Source organism: Spermophilus citellus (assembly GCF_964194105.1).
Source record: "Spermophilus citellus genome assembly, chromosome: 17".
NCBI classification, from domain to species: Eukaryota; Metazoa; Chordata; class Mammalia; order Rodentia; family Sciuridae; genus Spermophilus; species Spermophilus citellus.
This window is the reverse complement of record NC_138199.1, coordinates 28,123,061-28,142,982: the sequence shown is the minus strand read 5'-3', so window position 1 is coordinate 28,142,982 and position 19,922 is coordinate 28,123,061. Positions and strand designations below refer to the sequence as shown.

Below are 19,922 nucleotides of genomic sequence, written 5' to 3'. Positions count from 1 at the left end.
CAGGGATTTTTGAGGCTGAGGCAGGAGGATTGCAAGGTCAAGGCTAGCCTCAACAATTTAGCAAGCCCCTCACAACTTAGAAAGACCCTGTCTTAAAACAAAACAAAAAAGCAAGCTGTCTACTTAATATTTACAAAATGAATAGCCTAAAATTCTATTATTTATTTACTTTAACTTATTTTTTAAGGAGATAGGGTCTTTTTTTTTTTTTTTTTTTGAATTTTAACATTTTATTTCTTAGTTTTCGGCAGACACAACATCTTTGTTTGTATGTGGTGCTGAGGATCGAACCCGGGCCGCGCGCATGCTAGACGGGCGCGCTACCGCTTGAGCCACATCCCCAGCCCCGGGATAGGGTCTTTTTTAATATTTATTTTTTAGTTGTAGTTGAACACAATACCTTTATTTTACTTAATTATTTCTTTATGTGGTGCTAAGGATTGAACCCAGGGCCTCACACGTGCTAGGCCAGTGCTCTACCACTGAGCTACAACCCCAGCCCAAGATAGGGTCTTACTATGTTGCCCAGGCTAGCCTCAAATTCTTGGGCTCAAGCAATCCTCCTGCCTCAGCCTCCTGAGTGGCTTTAGTCTACAGGCATGTGTAACTGTATCTGGCATCAAAGTTTTTCACATTTGAATTTATAAAATATCTCCTTTATTGTTCAAATTTTGTGGCCTTCCCTCCCACAGATTTCTTAATTGGATTTGCCAGATCTTTGTCCATATCAAGAATCTATAAACTGAAATCTGTGGTCTAAGAATGGCTTTTACATTTTTTTTTTTATTTTTGGGTACCAGGGATTGAACTCAGGGGCACTCAACCACTGAGCCACTTCTACAGCCCTATTTTGTATTTTATTTAGAGACAGGGTCTCACTGAGTTGCTTAGCACCTCGATTTTGCTGAGGCTGGCTTTGAATTTCTTATCTTCCTGTCTCAACCTCCCGAGCTGCTGGGATTACAGATGTGTGCCACCATGCCTGGCTGGTTTTTACATTTTTTTTTTTTTTTTAGCATTTATTTTTTAGTTGTAGTTGGACACAATACCTTTATTTTATTTATTTATTTTTATGTGGTGCTGAGGATAGAACCCAAGGCCTTGTACATGCTAGGTGAGCACTCTACCACTGAGCCACAACCTCAGCCCTGGATTTTACATTTTTAAGTGGTTGGGAAAAAGAAATACAAAAGAACGATTCTTCTAAAATGTGAAAAATTTCAAAAATTCAAATTTCTCATTCATTTGCGTTTTGTTCATGGCTGTTTGTAAGGTGAAAAGCTGCAACAGAGACCATAATACCACTAAAACCTAAAACGTTTACTATCTGGCCCTTTATAGAAAAGTTTGTGACTTCTGATCTATGAGATACAAGCTTAGAAAGATAGATAGATATCTACTAAATCCCCTAGCTTATTATTTTTATCTTGGTTTCTAGATCCTTAATATATTTGATCAGTCAAAGTCAGAGTGGTACATTAAATTTTTTCACAACAATGGAAACAATCTTCTCCTTGTATACCTAACCATTTTTGTTTTATAGATATGTATCTGAGAGCTAAGGCTGATGATATATTTCAGTGTGGAGAGCCTCTTTTATAAAAATAAAATGCTTTCTTTGTTTTACTGTGTATCTTACCTTGAGTTCTATTATTTTGTAATAATATCAATGCCATGATTTACTTGTGATTCTTTATATGTCTTGTCCAAACATCCTGTCATTTTGCTATAGGAGTCACTTTTGGAAACAGAATATAGTTGAATTTAAAATTTTTAATCTATCCTGAAAAGACTCCTTTAATAGGTGTTTAGCCAGTTTATATTTACTATTATAAACTCATTTTTTATTATCTTTTGCTCTGTGAGGTTTTTATTTTTAATTTTTAAAAAAATATTTATTTTTTACTTTTAAGTGGACACAATATCTTTATTTTACATTTATGAGGTGCCTCAAGCATGTTAGGTGAGCACTCTACCATTGAGCCACAACCCCAGCCCCACTGTGAGGTTTAAAAAAAAAAATTTCCTCTAAAATGCCCACGCCCCAAATATTCAAATCTGCACATAAAATGATAGGAAAGGTATACAATCCATATTTCCCCCCCTGGTACTGGGGATAATCCATGGCCTCATGCATGCTAGGCAAGCATTCTACTACAGAGCTTCATCCCCAATTTTATTTTTTATTTTTAAAATATTTTTATTAGGTATTGATGGACTTTTATTTATTTATATGTGGTGCTGACAACAGAACCCAGTGCCTCACACATGCTAGACAAGCGCTCTACACTGAGTCACAACCCCAGCCCCAGTCCATTTTATTTTATTTTGATTCTATTGAAGCAAAAGAAGGCAAAGCAGAAAACAGACTCTTCTGAAGTCCTTCAGTAATACAATGGCACCAGGCTAGTGCTAGTTTTAGATGTTCCATGTGCTTGTGGATAGGAGAGAGCATCAGGTCCCAAAACATTTTCTAGTGGGTATCTATATACCATATAGTTTGGTAACTAAATTAAAATTAAACATAAAATGCACACTAAAATGCTGATAAATTCTAAATTACCTAATATGAAAAATCAGAAGAGCTAAATATACGTTTAGTTAAACTATCTTGACTATTAATCTGCTTATAAATCTTAGGTTTAGCTAACATCTAATTTCTTCCCTTTCAATGAATTAACTGGAAAAGTTAAGTGTAATAAACTGATAGAATTAAAACACATTTTCTGCTATGAAAATCATACAATAGAAATATTACAAATGTCATTTACTTTCTATTAATTGTGCTCTGTTGTCAATACAGTCATACTGGAGATTCACTCACGATTCTGGGCACATTCAACCTCCTTATCTAGCTTGCAAACCCTTGGCTATAGAACCTAGTTCAGATAAGCAGTGCTAGGCTGGCTGGTCAGTGTCTAGAGGTAGTCCTTGGATGGCTGGCCACGATTCTGTTTTTATTGTTTTGTTTTGGTACTGAGGATTTAACCCAGGGTACTTCACCACTGAGCCTACATTCCCCAGTCTTTTTTATTTTGAGACAGGGTCTTGCTAAGTTGCTTAGGGTCATTAATAAATTGCTGAGTCTAGCCTCAAATTTGCAATCCTCCTGCCTCAGCCTCCTGAGTCACAAGGATTATAGGCATTCTCCACTGCTCTTGGTTGGACCCTATCCTTACGCAGTCTCGTTTCACTATTGTTTTTGCCTTTCCTGCTATTTAGCTTTCTCTGTGGGTGTATCCTTCTGACAAACTTGTTATTACTATTTGAGAGTTTTCCTTTAAAATCAAAATATCTCCGTAACACACATTTTAAGTTTTTAAATGATTTTTGTGCATGTACATACACAACTCTGTAGTTAGGCTAGATGAACTATGCATTTTACAGATGGGAAGGCTGAAGCACAGTAGGATAAAATAACTTGTTACAGTCACATGGCTTCTCTATGGCATAATAATAAGACAAGACAGCTGTGTTTGCTCACTAGGTCACTGATTTGTTTGAAGGTTTGTTTTCCTTTATAGTTCTCCCCCCGCCAAACATCAGTTACAAAAACAACAGTAAGGCCAAAAAAGAGATTCCCGCCTTACCTGTGTGCTGTAGGGTGGTTATGGCCTGAGCATTACACTGCAGCTGTAACATGTGTCGCAGCATGGCCACGCCCCAAATATTCAAATCTGCACACAACTCAGGAGTCACTGTGGCTTTCAGCTTAGAGGAATTCAGACCTGTGGCAAGGACCCGGGAGCTGGCTGCCTTGAGTTCCTTGCACAGTGCAGAGACACTTAGAGCACAAAGGAATTTGTGTTCTGGACTATGGTTTTCAGTATGAGGCAAGAGGTTGAAGACAGCATTATAATTATTTTCATACTTCCCACTAATATTGCATCCGGGAATTGGGGTCTTAACTACTTTGTCATTTTCCTCATTTTCCTCCTGGTAGTAATTGAGCATCTTGACCAGATTCTTGTTTTTAGGGAAAGAGATGTTGTTACTAATTTCATCACGAAGCTTACTTGTGACTTTGCCAACATCCTCAAATCTGGTCAGAAGAGTCAACCTCAGGGCAACGTGGCAAAAGACACCCAGGGTGAGAAGCAGCGCCCCCAGGGGACACTCTACACTGTGGTAGAACTCCCAGGCCTGCTGCATACACTCTTGACTGCAATACTTGGCATAGCTGCACCCATCACAGGGAACAGTAGCCAAAGTGTGCTTCAGACATCGGTGACAGTAGAGGTCCCCAATGGCAATTCTGGTATCCCACTTGTTCTCTAGGCTGTGATGTGGCATTTCTCCTGGGATAAGGACACTCACAAAAGCATCCTCCTTCACCAGGAGTTCTCCTGGGAGAATGTCTTTTGTGGCGATCAGACAGCGGCCTTTTAAAGGGTCTGTGCATAAGCTGACAGATGGCGACGCACTGGAAATTTGTTCATTCTCTTCCTTTAGGTCCATATCCTCAAAGGCTTTGGCTAGAGATGGTGGGAAGGTCTCTGGGAGACTTTCCTTTTCTTGTACCTTCTTTTTTAGACGATGAAGGTTTTTCTGCAGAATTTGAAAGGAGGAAGCTGCTAGGGTTTGTTTGGCAGCAAAGTCACTTTCAAGATCACTGACTGTTTGACTTGCTTCCTGAAGTTTCCCCAGAGTCACCAGGCATTCAGCCTTACGCAAATTCATCTTAGGTTGCAGTCTTTCTGGATATCCATGTGTTTGTGCTCTGATGATGTCTTCAAGACACATCTGAAAACAGAAAGAAAATTCCAAGATATCCTTGGTCCCTACTCTTCAATGTGAACTGAAAATCCTTCCAAAAATTTACAGGAAAGTTATGTATTATAAAAAAGTGAAACAACTATAACCAAGAGCTCTTTTTTTTTAATCCTTTGTGGTACTGGGCATTGAATTCAGGATATTCTATCACTGAGTCATATCTCCAGCCCTTTTTATTTTGAGACAGGGTTTTTCCTAAATTACTCAAGCTGGTCTTGAATTTGTGATTCCTCACTCCCAGCCTCTGGAGGAGCTGGGATTACAGGTGTACACCTTCACACCTGGCTCTTAAATGTTTCTATTTCTAAGGGGGAAAATATCTTACAGAATTATAGGGAATTTAAGAGAGCAGTTTTGAACCAAACAAACCTGTGTTCAAATACTGACTATGCATGACCTGACACAGATAGAAACATGACCTTACATAGATAACATAATTTCTTAATGCCTTAGTTTTCTCATCTGAAAAACAGGGATAATATCTCACTAGATTATTTTAATGAGGAAATAAAATAATATGTCCAAAGTGCTGAAAGAAGGGCCTAGAACATAGTATGTTCTCAATAAATAGTAATTAGAAAAAAAAAACAGAAACAGTCAATGTAGAAAAGTTATAAAGGGTTAAATATTTTTCAAGTTCTATTAATAACTGTCCTTGGGCTGGGGTTGTGGCTCAGTAGAACACTTGCCTAGCATGTGTGAGGCACTGGGTTCAATTCTCAGGACCACATATAAATAAATAAAATAAAGGTTCATCAACAATTAAGAAAATATTTAAAAAAAATAACTGTCCTCATTAGTCCAGGACTTTCTTGCTTAGGATCTACAGTTAGATTCTTGCTCTTCTCTTTTAGTCTGAATGGCAGTAAATGTGAACATGTGACCATTCTAGTAGTTGTTAACTGAGGGTATAACTAGAATTTCTGTGGAACTCTGAAATGGATGTACCAAATGGTACTTTAGAGCTTGTACTTAGGACTTTCTATTATAAACTTCAGAGGTCCCAGAGGTGACTTTTTAAAGCACAAATCTGATTTTGGTCACTTCCTCTTTTAAAAACCCCACTGACCCAATTCTCAACAATTAAAGGATCAGAAGAAAGCCATTCACAGAAAGCTCACCTCATAGGCACTCACAGGTACTCAGGGTACCTTTATTTTCTTGTGGCTTATTTAGGGTGAGCTATATTATTACAGGGAAAATTTTAAACATTCCTTACTTATCTAAAACAAACAAATGAACAAGCAAATACTTGGGACCCACTTGGAACCTGAAGTATTATTAGCAATGTATTTTGTACAGCTGAGCTTGACACTAAGAACAGCTGACCTATTGGCTATAGTCCATGGCCCCTGGAGTGTGCCGCAGATTTTCTGGTCATGTGTGATAGGTAAAATGAATCAGGAGAAAGGACAAGTTTGGTTGGATATTAATGTGCTCCCAATTAATGAGTTGCAACATAGCTGGATTTCATGTATAAGGAAGAAGCCGAGAGAAGGCCATCTTCAGTGAAGCACGAGGCTCCTGGCATCCTGATACTCACTTCATACTGACCCAGGTGGAAGAGGGCTGCAGAACGATTAGCATAGCACAGTGAAATGTCCTCAGTGTTAGGCTTTGAATGTGAAATTCCCTGCAAAACAATGAATTGTTAAAGGCATAAATGGAAACTAGCATATCTAAGGACATTTTTTTTTTTCTGGATAATAAGGGCTCTACTAATAAAGACTGAATGAAATTGGGAAAGTCACTACGTTTTTATGTGTTCCAGCTGCTTCAGTTCATTTTTAACTACCTTAGAGCAAAGCTGTGAAAACCAAGTGAAGAAATAAATATTCAACACTTTGAAGATAGCAGCATCAGACACAGCTTCAACTGAAAACAACAATCAAGGCAAATGAAAAAACTGAGGAAAATATTTGCAAGCAAAATTCTGCATTTAACAAAGGGTGTGTGTGGGACTGGGTTACAGCTCAATGGTGGAGTACTTGCCTCACTGTGCATGGCTTTAGATTTGATCCCTAGCGACAAATAAACAAACAACCAAATAGAAACAAAGAGTGAGATTGTTGCAAATAGAAATTCACTAAATAAGAAAAACAAAGAGTTAATATATGAAAAACAAATAGCTAATTTACATATGGACTACCAAACACATGAAAACGAAAGCAAAAAAGGCTTACTTTTCTCCCTCTCATCAAATTGGCAAGAATAATAACCTCAAAGGTGGAGTCTCAAATGATTATAGAGAAAAGATGGGGATTATTCAGTGAAAGTATTGGGACAAGTAGGTAGCCTCTGAGAAAAAGTAAAGTTAGCTCAATGTATGAGAAGTGTTTCTCTAGGAAATACAAATGGATTAAACTTTTTTGGTGGCAGGGTGGGGTGGGGTGCGGGGGTGGGGGGCGCGGGGCGCTGGGGATTAAACCCAGGGCCTTACACATGTAAGTGTCCTATCACTGAGTTACCCTCTCACTCTGCCCTATCACATGTCCTATCACATGTAAGTGTCCTATCACTGAGTTACCCTCTCACTCTGCCACCTCCTGCCTTCCAATGGATCAAACTCCTAACATAAAAAAATGCAATTATAATAGCATTGGAGGAAACTATAAGAATAGTCTAAACCCAGAAGTCATAAAAGGTTAATAAATTTGATCACATAAAACAGTAAAAGGAGCCAGGTGCAGTGGTGCATGCCTATAATCCCAGCACCTCCGGAGGCTGAGGCAGGAGGATTACAAATTCAAAGCCAGCCTCTGCAACTCAGCGAGACCCTGTCTCAAAATAAAATATAAAAAAGAGCTGGGGATGTGACTCAGTGTTAAGCACCCCCACCCCTTCATTCAATCCTTGGTACCAAAAAACAAAACAAAACAAACAAACAAAAAACCCCAAGCAGTATCAAAAAGCAAACATTAGGGCTAGGGTTGTAGCTCAGTGGTAGAGCACTTGCTTACCACATGTGAGGCACTAGGTTTGATCTCCAGCACTACATAAAAATAAATATTAAAAAAAGGTATTTGGGCTGGGGATGTGGCTCAAGTGGTAGCGCGCTCGCCTGGCATGTGTGCGGCCTGGGTTCGATCCTCAGCACCACATACAAACAAAGATGTTGTGTCCGCCGATAACTAAAAAATAAATATCAAAATTCTCTCTTCCTCTCTCATTCTCTCTTTAAAAAAAAAAGGTATTGTGTACATCTACAACATATATATATATATATATATATATATATATGTATATATATATATATTTATTAAAAAAGCAAACATTGGACTGGAAAAAATTTACAAGTCATATTACAGGCAAAGAGTTAATTTCTTTTTAATTTGTTTTTTGTAGTTGTGTATGGATAGTATGCCTTTATTTATTTTTTAATTTTTTTTTTAGAGAGAGAGAGAGAGAATTTTTTAATATTTATTTTTCAGTCTTCAGTGGACACAGCATCTTTATTTTATTTAATGTGGTGCTGAGGATCGAACCCAGCGCCTCGCACATACCAGGCAAGCGTGTCACCGTTTGAGCCACATTCCCAGCCCCAGTATGCCTTTATTTTATTTGTTAATTTTTATGTGGTGCTGAGGATTGAACCCAGTGCCTCATACATGCTAGGCAAGCACTCTGCCACTGAGCTACAGCCCCAGCCCAAGAATTAATTGCTTTATCAAGAGTTTCTACAGATCAATAAGATGACAACCAATATTTCAATAGGAAAATATGCAAATGATATGGACAGTTCTTTTGGGAAATACAAATGGCTCTAAAACATGGGAACATGCTCAACCTGATTCATAACAAAATGCAAATTAAAATCATTCTGAGATATCATTTGTCACATATCAGTTTGGCAAAGAAAGAAAGATAGATAAATAAATAAATAAATAAATAAAACAGCATGTTGAGTTGGCAAAGGAATGGGATAATAGGCATTCTCATTGAGTTGCTAGTGGCACTGCAGATTGGTCTGATGATTATGGAGGGGAATTTAGCAATATATATCAATATTTTATTATACATATTATATATACATACAAAATCTCCATTGACCCAGCAATTCTTCTTCTAGGAAATGATTCTATAAATATGATAGTTTATCTTACAGACATGTATAAAACAAAATATATGAAAAATTTCTCATCATAGAATTGTTTGACAGCAAAAGATAGGAAGCAACATTCATAATCATCTACAGACTACTGGTTAAATAAATTATGATACATCCATTTAATGGACTATCATGTAGCTATTAAAAAAGAATGAAGGGGCTGGGGATGTGGCTCAAGCGGTAGCGCGCTCGCCTGGCATGCGTGCGGCCCGGGTTCGATCCTCAGCACCACATACCAACAAAGATGTTGTGTCCACCGAGAACTAAAAAATAAATATTAAAAAAAAAATTCTCTCTCTCTCTCTCTCCTCTCTCACTCTCTCTTTAAAAAAAAAAAAAAAAAAAAAAAAAAAAAAAAAAAAAAAAAGAATGAAGAAGCTCTTTACCTACCGATGTGGGATGATCTTCAAACTTACTGTTAAATACAAAACATATGGTGTCGAACGGTTTGTACAGAATGGTATCATTTGTGTAAAATGAGACTGGGAGTATAGGAGTGAATATTATTTATTTATTTGTGGGGCTGGGGATCAAGCCCAGGGCATTATGCATGCTTGTCATGTGCTTTACCACTGAGCTATACTTCTGTCTGTGGTTTGTTTGTTTTTTGTACCACAGATTGAACCCAGGGGAATTAAACACTGAGCCATATCCCCAGACCTTTTTATTTTTAGACAGGGTCTCCCTAAGTTGCCTAAGGCCTTGCTAAATTGCTGAGGTTGGCTTTGAACTTGAGATCCTCCTGCCTGGGCCTCCTAAGTCTCTGAGATTATAGGTGTGTACCACCGCCCCTTTTATTTTATTTTTCATTTTGAAACAAGGCCTCAGCCCTTTTTATTTTTTATTTTGAGATAGGATCTCACTAAGTTGCTTAGGGCCTTGTTAAGTTGCTGAGGCTAGCCTTGAACTTGTAATCCTCTTGCCTCAGCCTCCTGAGTCACTGGGATTACAGGCATGCACCACTGGGCCCTGCCCTAACCCTAACCCTATATTTAATTAAAAATCAATTTTGTTTTAAGAGACAGCGTCTCACTATGTTGCCCAGACTGGTCTTGAACACTTGGACTCAAACAATCCTCCTGCCACTGTGATTATTCACTTATATGTGTGAGAAATATGATAGTTACAGTGTTAATTTATGGGGATGGGCAATGAGGTGGCTAGGGTGCAGAAGCAGACTACACTGTATATTCTTGGAACTTTTAAAATCTAACTATGCAAACATATTCACTATTAAAAATAAATAGATATAATAATAAAACCATAATGGCCAGTATTACTTAGGAGATGAAATGAACATTCCATGCTCTATTAGAAGGCATGTCAACTAGTTCTCTCCAAGAGATCAATTCAGCATCAGGTATCAAAGGCCTTAAAAATATACTGCCTTTGATCCTTTAGATTTATCCTAAGAAAATAATTAGTTGTATACAAATATTTACATAGAAAGGTGCTTAGTGTAGCACTATTTTACCAAACATATGTCAACATTAGATGCTAAATTAAGTCCATTTCTTCTCTGTAATGTAACACTAAGCCAGCTGTAAAACATCATGTTCTAGTGGAAAATTTAATAATACGAGAAAATGGACACAATAAATTGTTGAGGGGAAAAAGCAGGTTACCAAACAGTAAGTGCAGCATTACCCCAATTTTGTAAAAGGAAAACACATTTTCAGAGAAAAACCGTCTAGATGGATGGATATAAGCAAAGATGTTAACAGTGTCTATCACTGGTTATGAGATTTTTTTACTCTTTAGACTTCTCTATATTTTCCAAAGTAACATATATTACTTTCACAGACAAAAACAACAAGTATTATTTTTAAAAAGAAAGAAAATAGTAGCTTTCTAGAAAATTGCAGGGCACCATAATTACCCAAACACTAGCTTTAGGAAATAGGAAGCTCATCTCCCTTCATATCCAGCACAATCTTAATCTTTTATCTGACTTAATTTTTCTGACTTAATTTTTTATTTTATTATTTTTCCTTCAACAATTTTTCAGGTGATCAGATTTTTTTTTTTGGTGGTGGTGGTTCTGGGAATCAAATTCAGGGTCCATGCACACTAGGTAAGTCGTCTACTGCTGAGCTACATCCCCAGCCCTCCATGTGATCACATTTATGATGCACATGTATAAAGCTGACAAGATTAACTCTTTTTTTTTTTTGGTACCGGGCACTGAACTAAGGGTCACTTGACCACTGAGCCACATCCCCAGCCCTATTTTGTATTTTATTTAGAGACAGAATCTCACTGAATTGCTAAGCGCCTCTCCATTGCTGAGGCTGGCTTTGAATTTACGATCCTCCTGACTCAGTCTCCCAAGACGCTGGGATTACAGGTGTGCGCCACCATGCCTGGTTTATATTAGCTTTAAATAACTATTAAGTCAGCCTGCACAGTGGCACACGCCTGTAATTCCAGAGGCTTGGGAGGCTGAGACAAGATGATCATGAGTTCAAAGCCAGCCTCAGCAACAGCAAGGTGCTTAGCAACTCAGTGAGACCCTGTCTCTAAATAAAATACAAAAACAGGACTGCGGATGTAGCTCAGTGGTTAAGAACCCCTGGGTTCAATCCCTGGAACCAAAACCAAGCAAACAAACAAAATAAGCCATTTATCATTAAATCATTATTTCTAATGGATTTTACTCCTTCAGCAATCACTAAAGTTAAATACTTTGTTATAACACTACAAAGCAGGGTTTTTTATCAGTTGCAGATGCTGTTGTTATAGGTTTGACAGTTTTTGGAGAATTAATTCCAAACTTTGAGTATAGGCCTGTTAAAGATTCAGAATAAGGGTACACCCTTCAAGTCACATTTTGGGGTGGGGGGTGCTGGGGATCAAACCCAGGGTCTCATGTATGCTAGGCAAGCCCTCTACCACTGAACTACACCTCCAGTCCCTTGTACTCTAAGTTGCCCAGGCTGGCCTGGAACTTGTGATTCTTCTAATTTAGCATCCCAAGTAGCTGAGGTTACAGGTGTGTGCCACCATGCCCAGCTTATACTCATTCTTTTAATAAATAAGATCACAGACCTGATGGAAAGGATTGATATGTACTTGCTTTAAGATCATACAAATCTCTTCAAAACTATTGAAAAAGCCTCTCCAGATCTTATTCCAGTTTCTACCATGGAAGCAGGCCAACAAGGGTAAGATTGTTACAAGCCATGATTCCTCATAAATCTACTCAGTGATGGTTAATATAATTTAAAATACTTGCAAATGATAAAATGGAGTTTAACTGGGCTGTGGCAAATCAGCTCATTTTCCTTTCAAACTTTATCTAAGTCATTTTGGTTCTCAGCTGACACTGTGGCTACTTAAAATCTAGTTGTTCTCTAAGTCAGGAATATTAAGCAGATGTCTGAAGGAATAAATGAACAGAAGTTTCTTAATGAAATTCAGAGCAGGCATTCCAGTAATCCCAGGTACTTGGGAGGCTGAGGCAGGAGGATTGCAAGTTCAAGGCCAGGCTGGGCAACTTAGCAAAACGCTGTCTCAAAAATATTAATAAATAAGGAGCTGGAGTTGTAGCACAGCGGTAGAGCACTTGCCTGGCACATATGAGGCACCGGGTTTGATTCTCAGCACCATATATAAATAAATGAGTAAAATAAAGATCCACCAACAACTAAAAAATTCATATTAAAAAATTAATAAATAAATACAAATAAAAAGGGCCATAGATGTGGCTCAATGATAGAGAACTTGCATAGCATGTGCAAGGCCCTGGGTTCCATGCCCAGTACCACGAAACAAAAGGAAAAAGATAAAAAAATTCAGGACAGATGAACTACCCTTTGTTTCAGAATACAACCAAAAGCAGAATTCTATCAATTTACTTTTTTCAAATCCAATGCACGATTTATAGACAAAAATATCTGGCTAGAAATTTAGTAATACTGCTCTATCTTCTGCAGAAATATGCTCTGTTGAATTGCTGGACTGGGAGCATTTTACCTTAGAGTACAGCACTGCAGCTCCTGTATAATCCTTCTCCTGGAATTTATTGTTTCCTTTTTCTCTGTAGAAAAGGGGAGCATTGGGGTCCTTTTCCACCAGGTAGTCTCTAGAAAGTCTTTTTAAAAATATCTCATCCTCAGGTCTTTGTGAAGAAGGAGAGAGGAAGGGGGGGAAAAACAACAGAAATTTGTTATTTCAAGGGAAGTTCCAAACCATAACACTTGAAACAAGAATGTGTGCCTGAGAACACTGGAGCATACAAGTCTGTACATGTTATGGAGGAAAATATCTCATGGTATTCTTCTGATTTCTTGAAATAATGCTAATGTTTTATTCTTTATCTCATATTTATTGATTAATGAACCATTCTTTGGATCATATATCATAAAGAAGATTGGATGTGGAGAATAACATAACACATGGCTTCTTTGTACCAAAGAGTATTCTTCACTTAAACTGTGTTGAAAATACTTGTTAATGGCCGAGGAGAGAAAGAGAGACAGAGAGAGAGACAGGATATGAATCATAAAGTACATGTAATGAATTGTTAATATCTGGGGCATCTGGAAAAAGGCAATCATACAGCAATTCTTTGTATGATTTTGGCAAGTCTGATATTATTTCAAACTCTAAAAGTTTTAAAAGTAAGTATACAAGCTGAGTGCCGTGGCACATGCCTGTAATCTCAGGAATCGGGAGGCTGAGGCAGGAAAATTGAGAGTTCAAGGGCAGCCTTAGCAACTTAGACTTAGTGAGATCTTAAGCAACGTAGTAAGATTCTGTCTTAAAAAAAAAAAAAGAAAAAGAAAAAAAGAAAATGAAAAAACAAAAGTGTTGGTGATGTAGCTCAGTGGTAAAGTGCCTTTGGGTTCAATCCCGAGTGTCCAATACAAAACAGAAACAAAAAAAATAAGTATACAAGTACTCTACATAACAGAATTAATAAAGTTGATTTAACATATAAATACACACATACATTAGTAATAGAGAATACGTCCTTTTTTCCAATAAAGAGAAACAGTATAGAATAACCTGTACTACGCTCTTTAACTATAATGCCACAGAGTAAAATATGAATAACAAAAGTAGAAACAAAGATGATATGAAAAACAAAAATTCTCTTAAGCAATTCTTGGAAGAATGGGGCAGGGGCTGTAACTTAGTGGCAAATCGCTTGCCAAGCATGCATGAGGCACTGGGTTAAATCCGCAGCAGTATATAAAAATAAACAAATAAAATAAAGGCATTCTGTTCATGTACAACTATAAAAAAAAAAAATTAAAAAACCCTACAGAATGCTTATATATGGCTTTAAAATTTTTGTTTTCAAGAACCAATAATAAAAAATACCTTCTATGGGCTAGGGGTGTAGCTCAATGGTAGAGCACTTGTCTGGCATGCAATAGGCTGTGGGTTTAATCCCCAGCACTGCAAAAACAAAACAAAACAAACAAACAAACAAAAAAACCTTTTACACTGTGATTTGGTATGCTGCTTCTATGTATGTATATACTATATTAAAAAAATTGTCTTTGCTGTGTATAAGTTAAAAATTGTTACTCTTAAATGTGAATTAATATTTAAATATAATAGACAAAATTACAACACAAAAAAAAATTAGGAAAGATTTTATTTAATTCAAAAGGTATGCTTGTGGGCTGGGGTTGTGGCTCAGCAGTAGAATACTCATCTAGCACGTATGAGGCCCTGGGTTCAATCCTCAGCACCACATATAAACAAAATAAAGGTATTGTGTCCACCTACAACAAAAAAAAATTAATAAAAAAAGTATGCTTGTTTGCCTGTCCTAAATTTACTCCAGTTCAGAACATATGGGGATAATATTCCCATGTATATCTTCATAGAGCATATCCTTTTTTTGATACTGTGGATTGAACCCAGGAGCACTCTACCACTGAGTCACACCCCATTACCTTTAATTTTTTATTTTGAGACAGTATCTTGCTAAATTGCCCAGGCTGGACTCAAATATGCAATCTTCCTGCCTCAGTCTCCAGAGTTGCTGGGATTACAGGCAGGAGCCACCATACCTAGCTCACTATAGAATCTATTCTTATTTGTTTTTGTTTTAAGTTAGGTTAAACCTGAAAATCCTAGTTCAGATGAAATGGTTGTGGTAAACAGCAAGAATAGCAAAACTGTTTTTGCATAACATAGATATTTTTTGAATTTTAGATCAAAATAATAACAAACTCATGTTTTATAATTATTCTTTGGCATAATCAAAAACTAAGCTGCAATAATTCATTCTTTTCTTCAGGTACCAAGTTTAACTCAAGTCCTTGCCTATTTTTTAACTGGATTTTCTGTTGTTGAGTTGTAGGAGTATTTATGTATTTATGTATTTTTATGTATTCTGCATCCCTTATCAGATAAGTGATTTGCAAGTATTTTCTCCCATTTTGTGTGTCTTTTTACTCTCTTGATAATCCTTTGATGCACAAAAAATAAATTTTGATGAAGTCTAATTTATTTTTTTCTCTTGTAGCTTGTTTTTGGTATCATATCCAAGGAATCATTGTCAAGTCCAATATCATGAAGATTTTTTTTCTCATGTTTTCTTTTAAGAGTTTTACTGTTTTAGCACTTAAATTTTCTTTATTCAATTTGAGTTTATGTGTGTGTGTAGACATAGTGTAAAATAAAGGTCCAGTTTCATCCTTTTACATGTGGATTCATACAGATGAACCAAGTACCTTATTCCCCCAGTCTTGACTTCTTTCTCTGGAGCCCTACAGAAGCAATCTCTTATGGAATCAGTTGGCAAAGCAGAAAATTTCAGTCCCAGTCATAGAGTACAGAAGTACTCAATCAGAAGTTTGAGATTGGAAATAGTAGTTTAATAACTGGCACACATCCAGGTAAACATATTGTTTTCCTCTGAACCATTTGAAAGTAAGTATAGACATTATTGAATTTCACCTCTAAATATTTGCAGGCCTCTGCTAAGATAAAGGATATTCTGCTATATAAATACAACATCATTATCACTAAAAAAAAATTAACACAAATTCAAATATCATCTAAATTTATATTTTCCCTATTATTTTTTTCTTTTTTTTTTGGGGGGGGGGTACTGGGGATTGAACCCACTAAACTGCATCCCCAGGCCTTTTTTTAAAAAATATTTTTGTAGTTGTAGATGGACAGCAGGCCTTTATTTTAATGTTTATTTTTATACGGTGCTAATGATGGAACCCAGTGCTTCATTCATGCAAGGCAAGCATTCACCAACTGAGCTACAGCCCCAGCCCTCACCAGTCCTTTTATTTTTTATTTTGAGACAGGGTCTGGCTAAGTTGCTGAGGGCCTCACTTACTTGCTGAGGCTGGGTTTGAACTTGCAATCCTCTTGTCTCAGCATCCTGGGTTGCTGGGATTACAAGCGTATGCCACTGTGCCTGCTTCCCTATTATTCTTAAAATGTCCTTTATATCTTTTTCTCATGTCAACCCTATCCAGGATTAAGGTTGTATTGAAGTATTAACTTTTTTTTTTTTTTTTTTTTTTTTTTTTTAGTGGTACTTGGATTGAATTCAGGCGTGCTCTACCACTGAGCCACATCTCCCTCACCCCCTTTTATTTTGAGACAGGGTCTTGTTAAATTGCTGAGGTTGGTCTTGAACTTGTGATCCTCCAGCATCAGTTTCCTGAGTTGCTAGGATTTTAAGTGTGTGCCACAGTGTCTGGCCAATTCTTTTTAATGAGTAACATTTTTGAAGACTCAAGACTAGGAAAATGTTCCACATTCTGGTTTAGTCTCATTATTTCCTCATGATTAGAATCAGATTCAATACTTTTTTGTTAAGAATATTATTATACAAGCTAGGTGCAGTGATGCAGGCCTGTAATACCTGTTTAGCAAGACCTTGTCTCAAAATTACAAAAAAAAAAAAAAAAAAAAAAGGCCAGGCGATGTGGCTCTCAACCATAATCTCAGCAGCTCAGGAGAATCACAAGTTCAAAGTCAGGCTCAGCAACTTAACTTTTTATTCATTTATTTTTACTAAAAATAAAAAAGGGCTGGGGTATAACTTAATGATAGAGCATCCTGTGTTCGATCCCCAGTAACCCCCCCCACACACACACAAAAGAATATAGGGCGCCTGGCATGGTGGTGCAGACCTGTAAACTCAGTGTCTCAGGAGGCTGAGGCAAGAGGATTGAGAGTTCAAAGCCAGCCTTAGCAAAAGTGAAGCGCTAAGCAACTCAGTGAGACCCTATCTTTAAAAAAAAAAATACAAAATAGGGCTGGGGATGTGGCTCAGTGATGAAGTGCCCTTGAGTTCAATCCCTGGTTCCGCACCCCATAAAAAAAGAATATAGGGCAACTTCCTTAAACTGAATGGTATGCCTTAAATGGTATATACCACAAATCAATGGTAAATGTCCTAAATGGCTATAACTATTCAACATTGTACCAAAGGTTGAACTAATGCTATGAAATTAAAAAGTAAAATAAGAGGTACAAATATTGAAAAGGAGGATAACTATTTACAGATATAGTTACTCAATCTAAATATTCCAAGTGGATTAGAATAATAATGATGAAGTAACATGAAAGTACAGTTGGGTGGCCAGCTCTAAGATAATAAAGAATTTCTTTTATTTACATTTCAAATCACCAATTAGAGAATGTTATGGGAGGGGGAGGATTACCTTACAACAAAGTAAGAATAAATCTAACAGGAAATGTGCAAGACCTATATAAAGAAAACTATAAAACTTTACTTAAGCACATAAAAGAAAACCTAAATAAATGGCAAGACAACTCTTTACTTGGATGAAGAAATTTAATATTGTAAACATGTCAGGTCTCCCTAAATGAATCTATAAATTCAACACAATCCCAATCAAAAACCCAACGACATTTTTTATGGAATTTGATAAACCAATTCTAAAGTTCACATGGGGGAAATGCATATACCATAGTCAAGATATTCTTAGAAAAGCACAATGACTATGTATATATGTGGGGAAACTTGGCTTAACAGATAGCTAAGTCACATTTATACTACAAAGTTCCCTGCTTTTTAGTGGCTCTTCCTCCTACCTCTGGCAAATCTCAGTGGACAAATCATTCCTTGGGTTGAAGTAGGATTGACCTCAACATCACAATAGGGTCTGGAAATTGGAGGGAACCACACATCTGTATTTGAAGGAATGTGAATGTTATTGTATATGATCAGTTAGGTTACTCTGAGCTCAACTCAGAACTTTTGCTGAAATATGCCAGAAAGATGGCCTCTTTCCTTGGAGCTATTTAGCAATCAGGGTGTGTCCAAGGCTGCAAATAGTTACAGCATCCATCAGATGCAGAGTCTGAGATGAAAAAATATGGAGTCTGATGAAATCCTCTGAGCCTCCGGATAACAACCCAGTCTGAAAATAGATCTGCTTTTGCACACCCTAGTTTCATAGCTATCAGTTTCATAATTTGAGCTGAGTTTCGGTTACTTGAAACTGAACAGAGTCCTGAAATGATACTGTAAAGTCATGGTAATTAAAACCCTTTGGTTATGGTAAGTAGAAATATAATAATGATTCAATAAGTACGGCATTTTGAAGCATTGGGGAAAGGTTGGACCATTCAATAAATGCTGTGGAAAAACTGTTTATGGGGGGGACTTAGAATATTCCTTCACATCATACAGATATGTACATGAATCATAATTTCATATTGTATACCTTAAATATATAATAACTTTTATTTTTCAATTATATCTCTACAAAGCTGCAGATGGATTACAGAGTTAAAAGAAAGCATAGGGGTGGGCTGAGGTTGTAGCTCAGTGGTAGAGCATTGCCTTGCAAGCATGAGGCATTGGGTTTGATCCTCAGCACCACCTAAAAATAAATAAACAAAGATAAAGATATTGTGTCCATCTACAACTAAATAAATAAATAAAGCATAGGGCCTGGGGTTGTGGCTCAGTGGTAGAGCGCTTGCCTAGCACTTGTGAGGCACTGTCCATGTACAACTAAAGAAAAAAAAATTTTTTTAAAGTAAAGCATAAACTGCTTGTAGTGGTGTATGCCTATAATTCCAGTGACTCAGGAGGCTGAGGCAGGAGGATCACAAGTTTGAGGCCAGCTGGGCAACTTGCAGGCCCCGGCTTCTCTCTCCAAAAAAAAAAAAAAAAAACAAAGAAAAGAAAGGGATGAGCACCCCTAGGTTCCATCCCAAGTATGGCCAAAAAAAAAAAAAAAAAAAAAGGCATAAAACTACCAAAAAAATTAGGAGAAAATCCAGTAGCTTTGTAAGCTTTGTAATTTTGAGGAAAAGTAGACCACCCTAACTAAGCAAGACACATAATATAAAAGTTATAAAGGGGGCTGGGGTTGTGACTCAGCAGTAGAGCGCTTGCCTCTCGCGTGCGAGACCCCGGGTTTGATCCTCAGCACCACATACAAAAATAAGCAAGTGAAATAAAGGTGTTGTGTCCAACTACAACTAAAAAAAAAAAAAAAGTTATAAAAAAATGCCAGCTATAAACGCTAAAACAAATACACATAATTTATATACTGTCATCCCTTGCTTCCTGAGGGGCATTGGTTCCAGGGCCCCTGCAGATAAGAAAATCTGCAGGTGCTCAAGTATCTTATATCAAATGATGTAGTATTTGCATATAACTATGCAATCCTTCCTTATGCTTTAAATCATCTCTAGATTACTTACAATATCTAACAGCATAAAAGCTCTATAAATAGCTGTTACACTATATGCTTTAGGGAACTATGATAAGAAAAAAGAATTCTGTACATCTTAGGACTGATAAACACCATAGGCCTAATTATATATTACATGAGCAAGATGCCCAGACACGCAGCAAACAATGCTCAAACACTGAGTGCTGGAGAGAGATTGAGATTTGATTTTGTGAAATGGCAGGAAGCTACTGCAGGGTTTGCCATACATCATGTCATTTGTGTGGATTAAGTATAGTTTTTGGCGCAATTCAAGTTTTGTTTTTTGGGACTTTCTGGGGATCCCCCAAATGTTTCCCATCCAAGGTTTGGTGAATCCATGGATATAGGACCCA

At 37.1% G+C, this 19,922-nt stretch overlaps 1 protein-coding gene across 5 annotated transcripts in view; it reads right to left on the bottom strand.

Annotated features, from left to right (window-relative positions):
* The window catches only part of SMYD4 (SET and MYND domain containing 4), a 55,933-nt gene that overhangs the window by 31,116 nt on the left and 4,895 nt on the right, over positions 1 to 19,922 (bottom strand). For 4 of the 5 annotated variants that reach the window (XM_081270230.1, XM_081270229.1, XM_081270228.1 and 1 more), the window contains exons 3-5: positions 12,857 to 13,001; positions 6,317 to 6,406; positions 3,591 to 4,743 (exon numbers count right to left, since the gene is read on the bottom strand). In XM_081270230.1, the coding sequence (XP_081126356.1) occupies positions 3,591 to 4,743; positions 6,317 to 6,406; positions 12,857 to 13,001 (1,388 nt within the window). The remainder of the gene's footprint in view (positions 1 to 3,590; positions 4,744 to 6,316; positions 6,407 to 12,856; positions 13,002 to 19,922) is intronic. The other variant, XM_081270232.1, reaches the window with a different exon arrangement.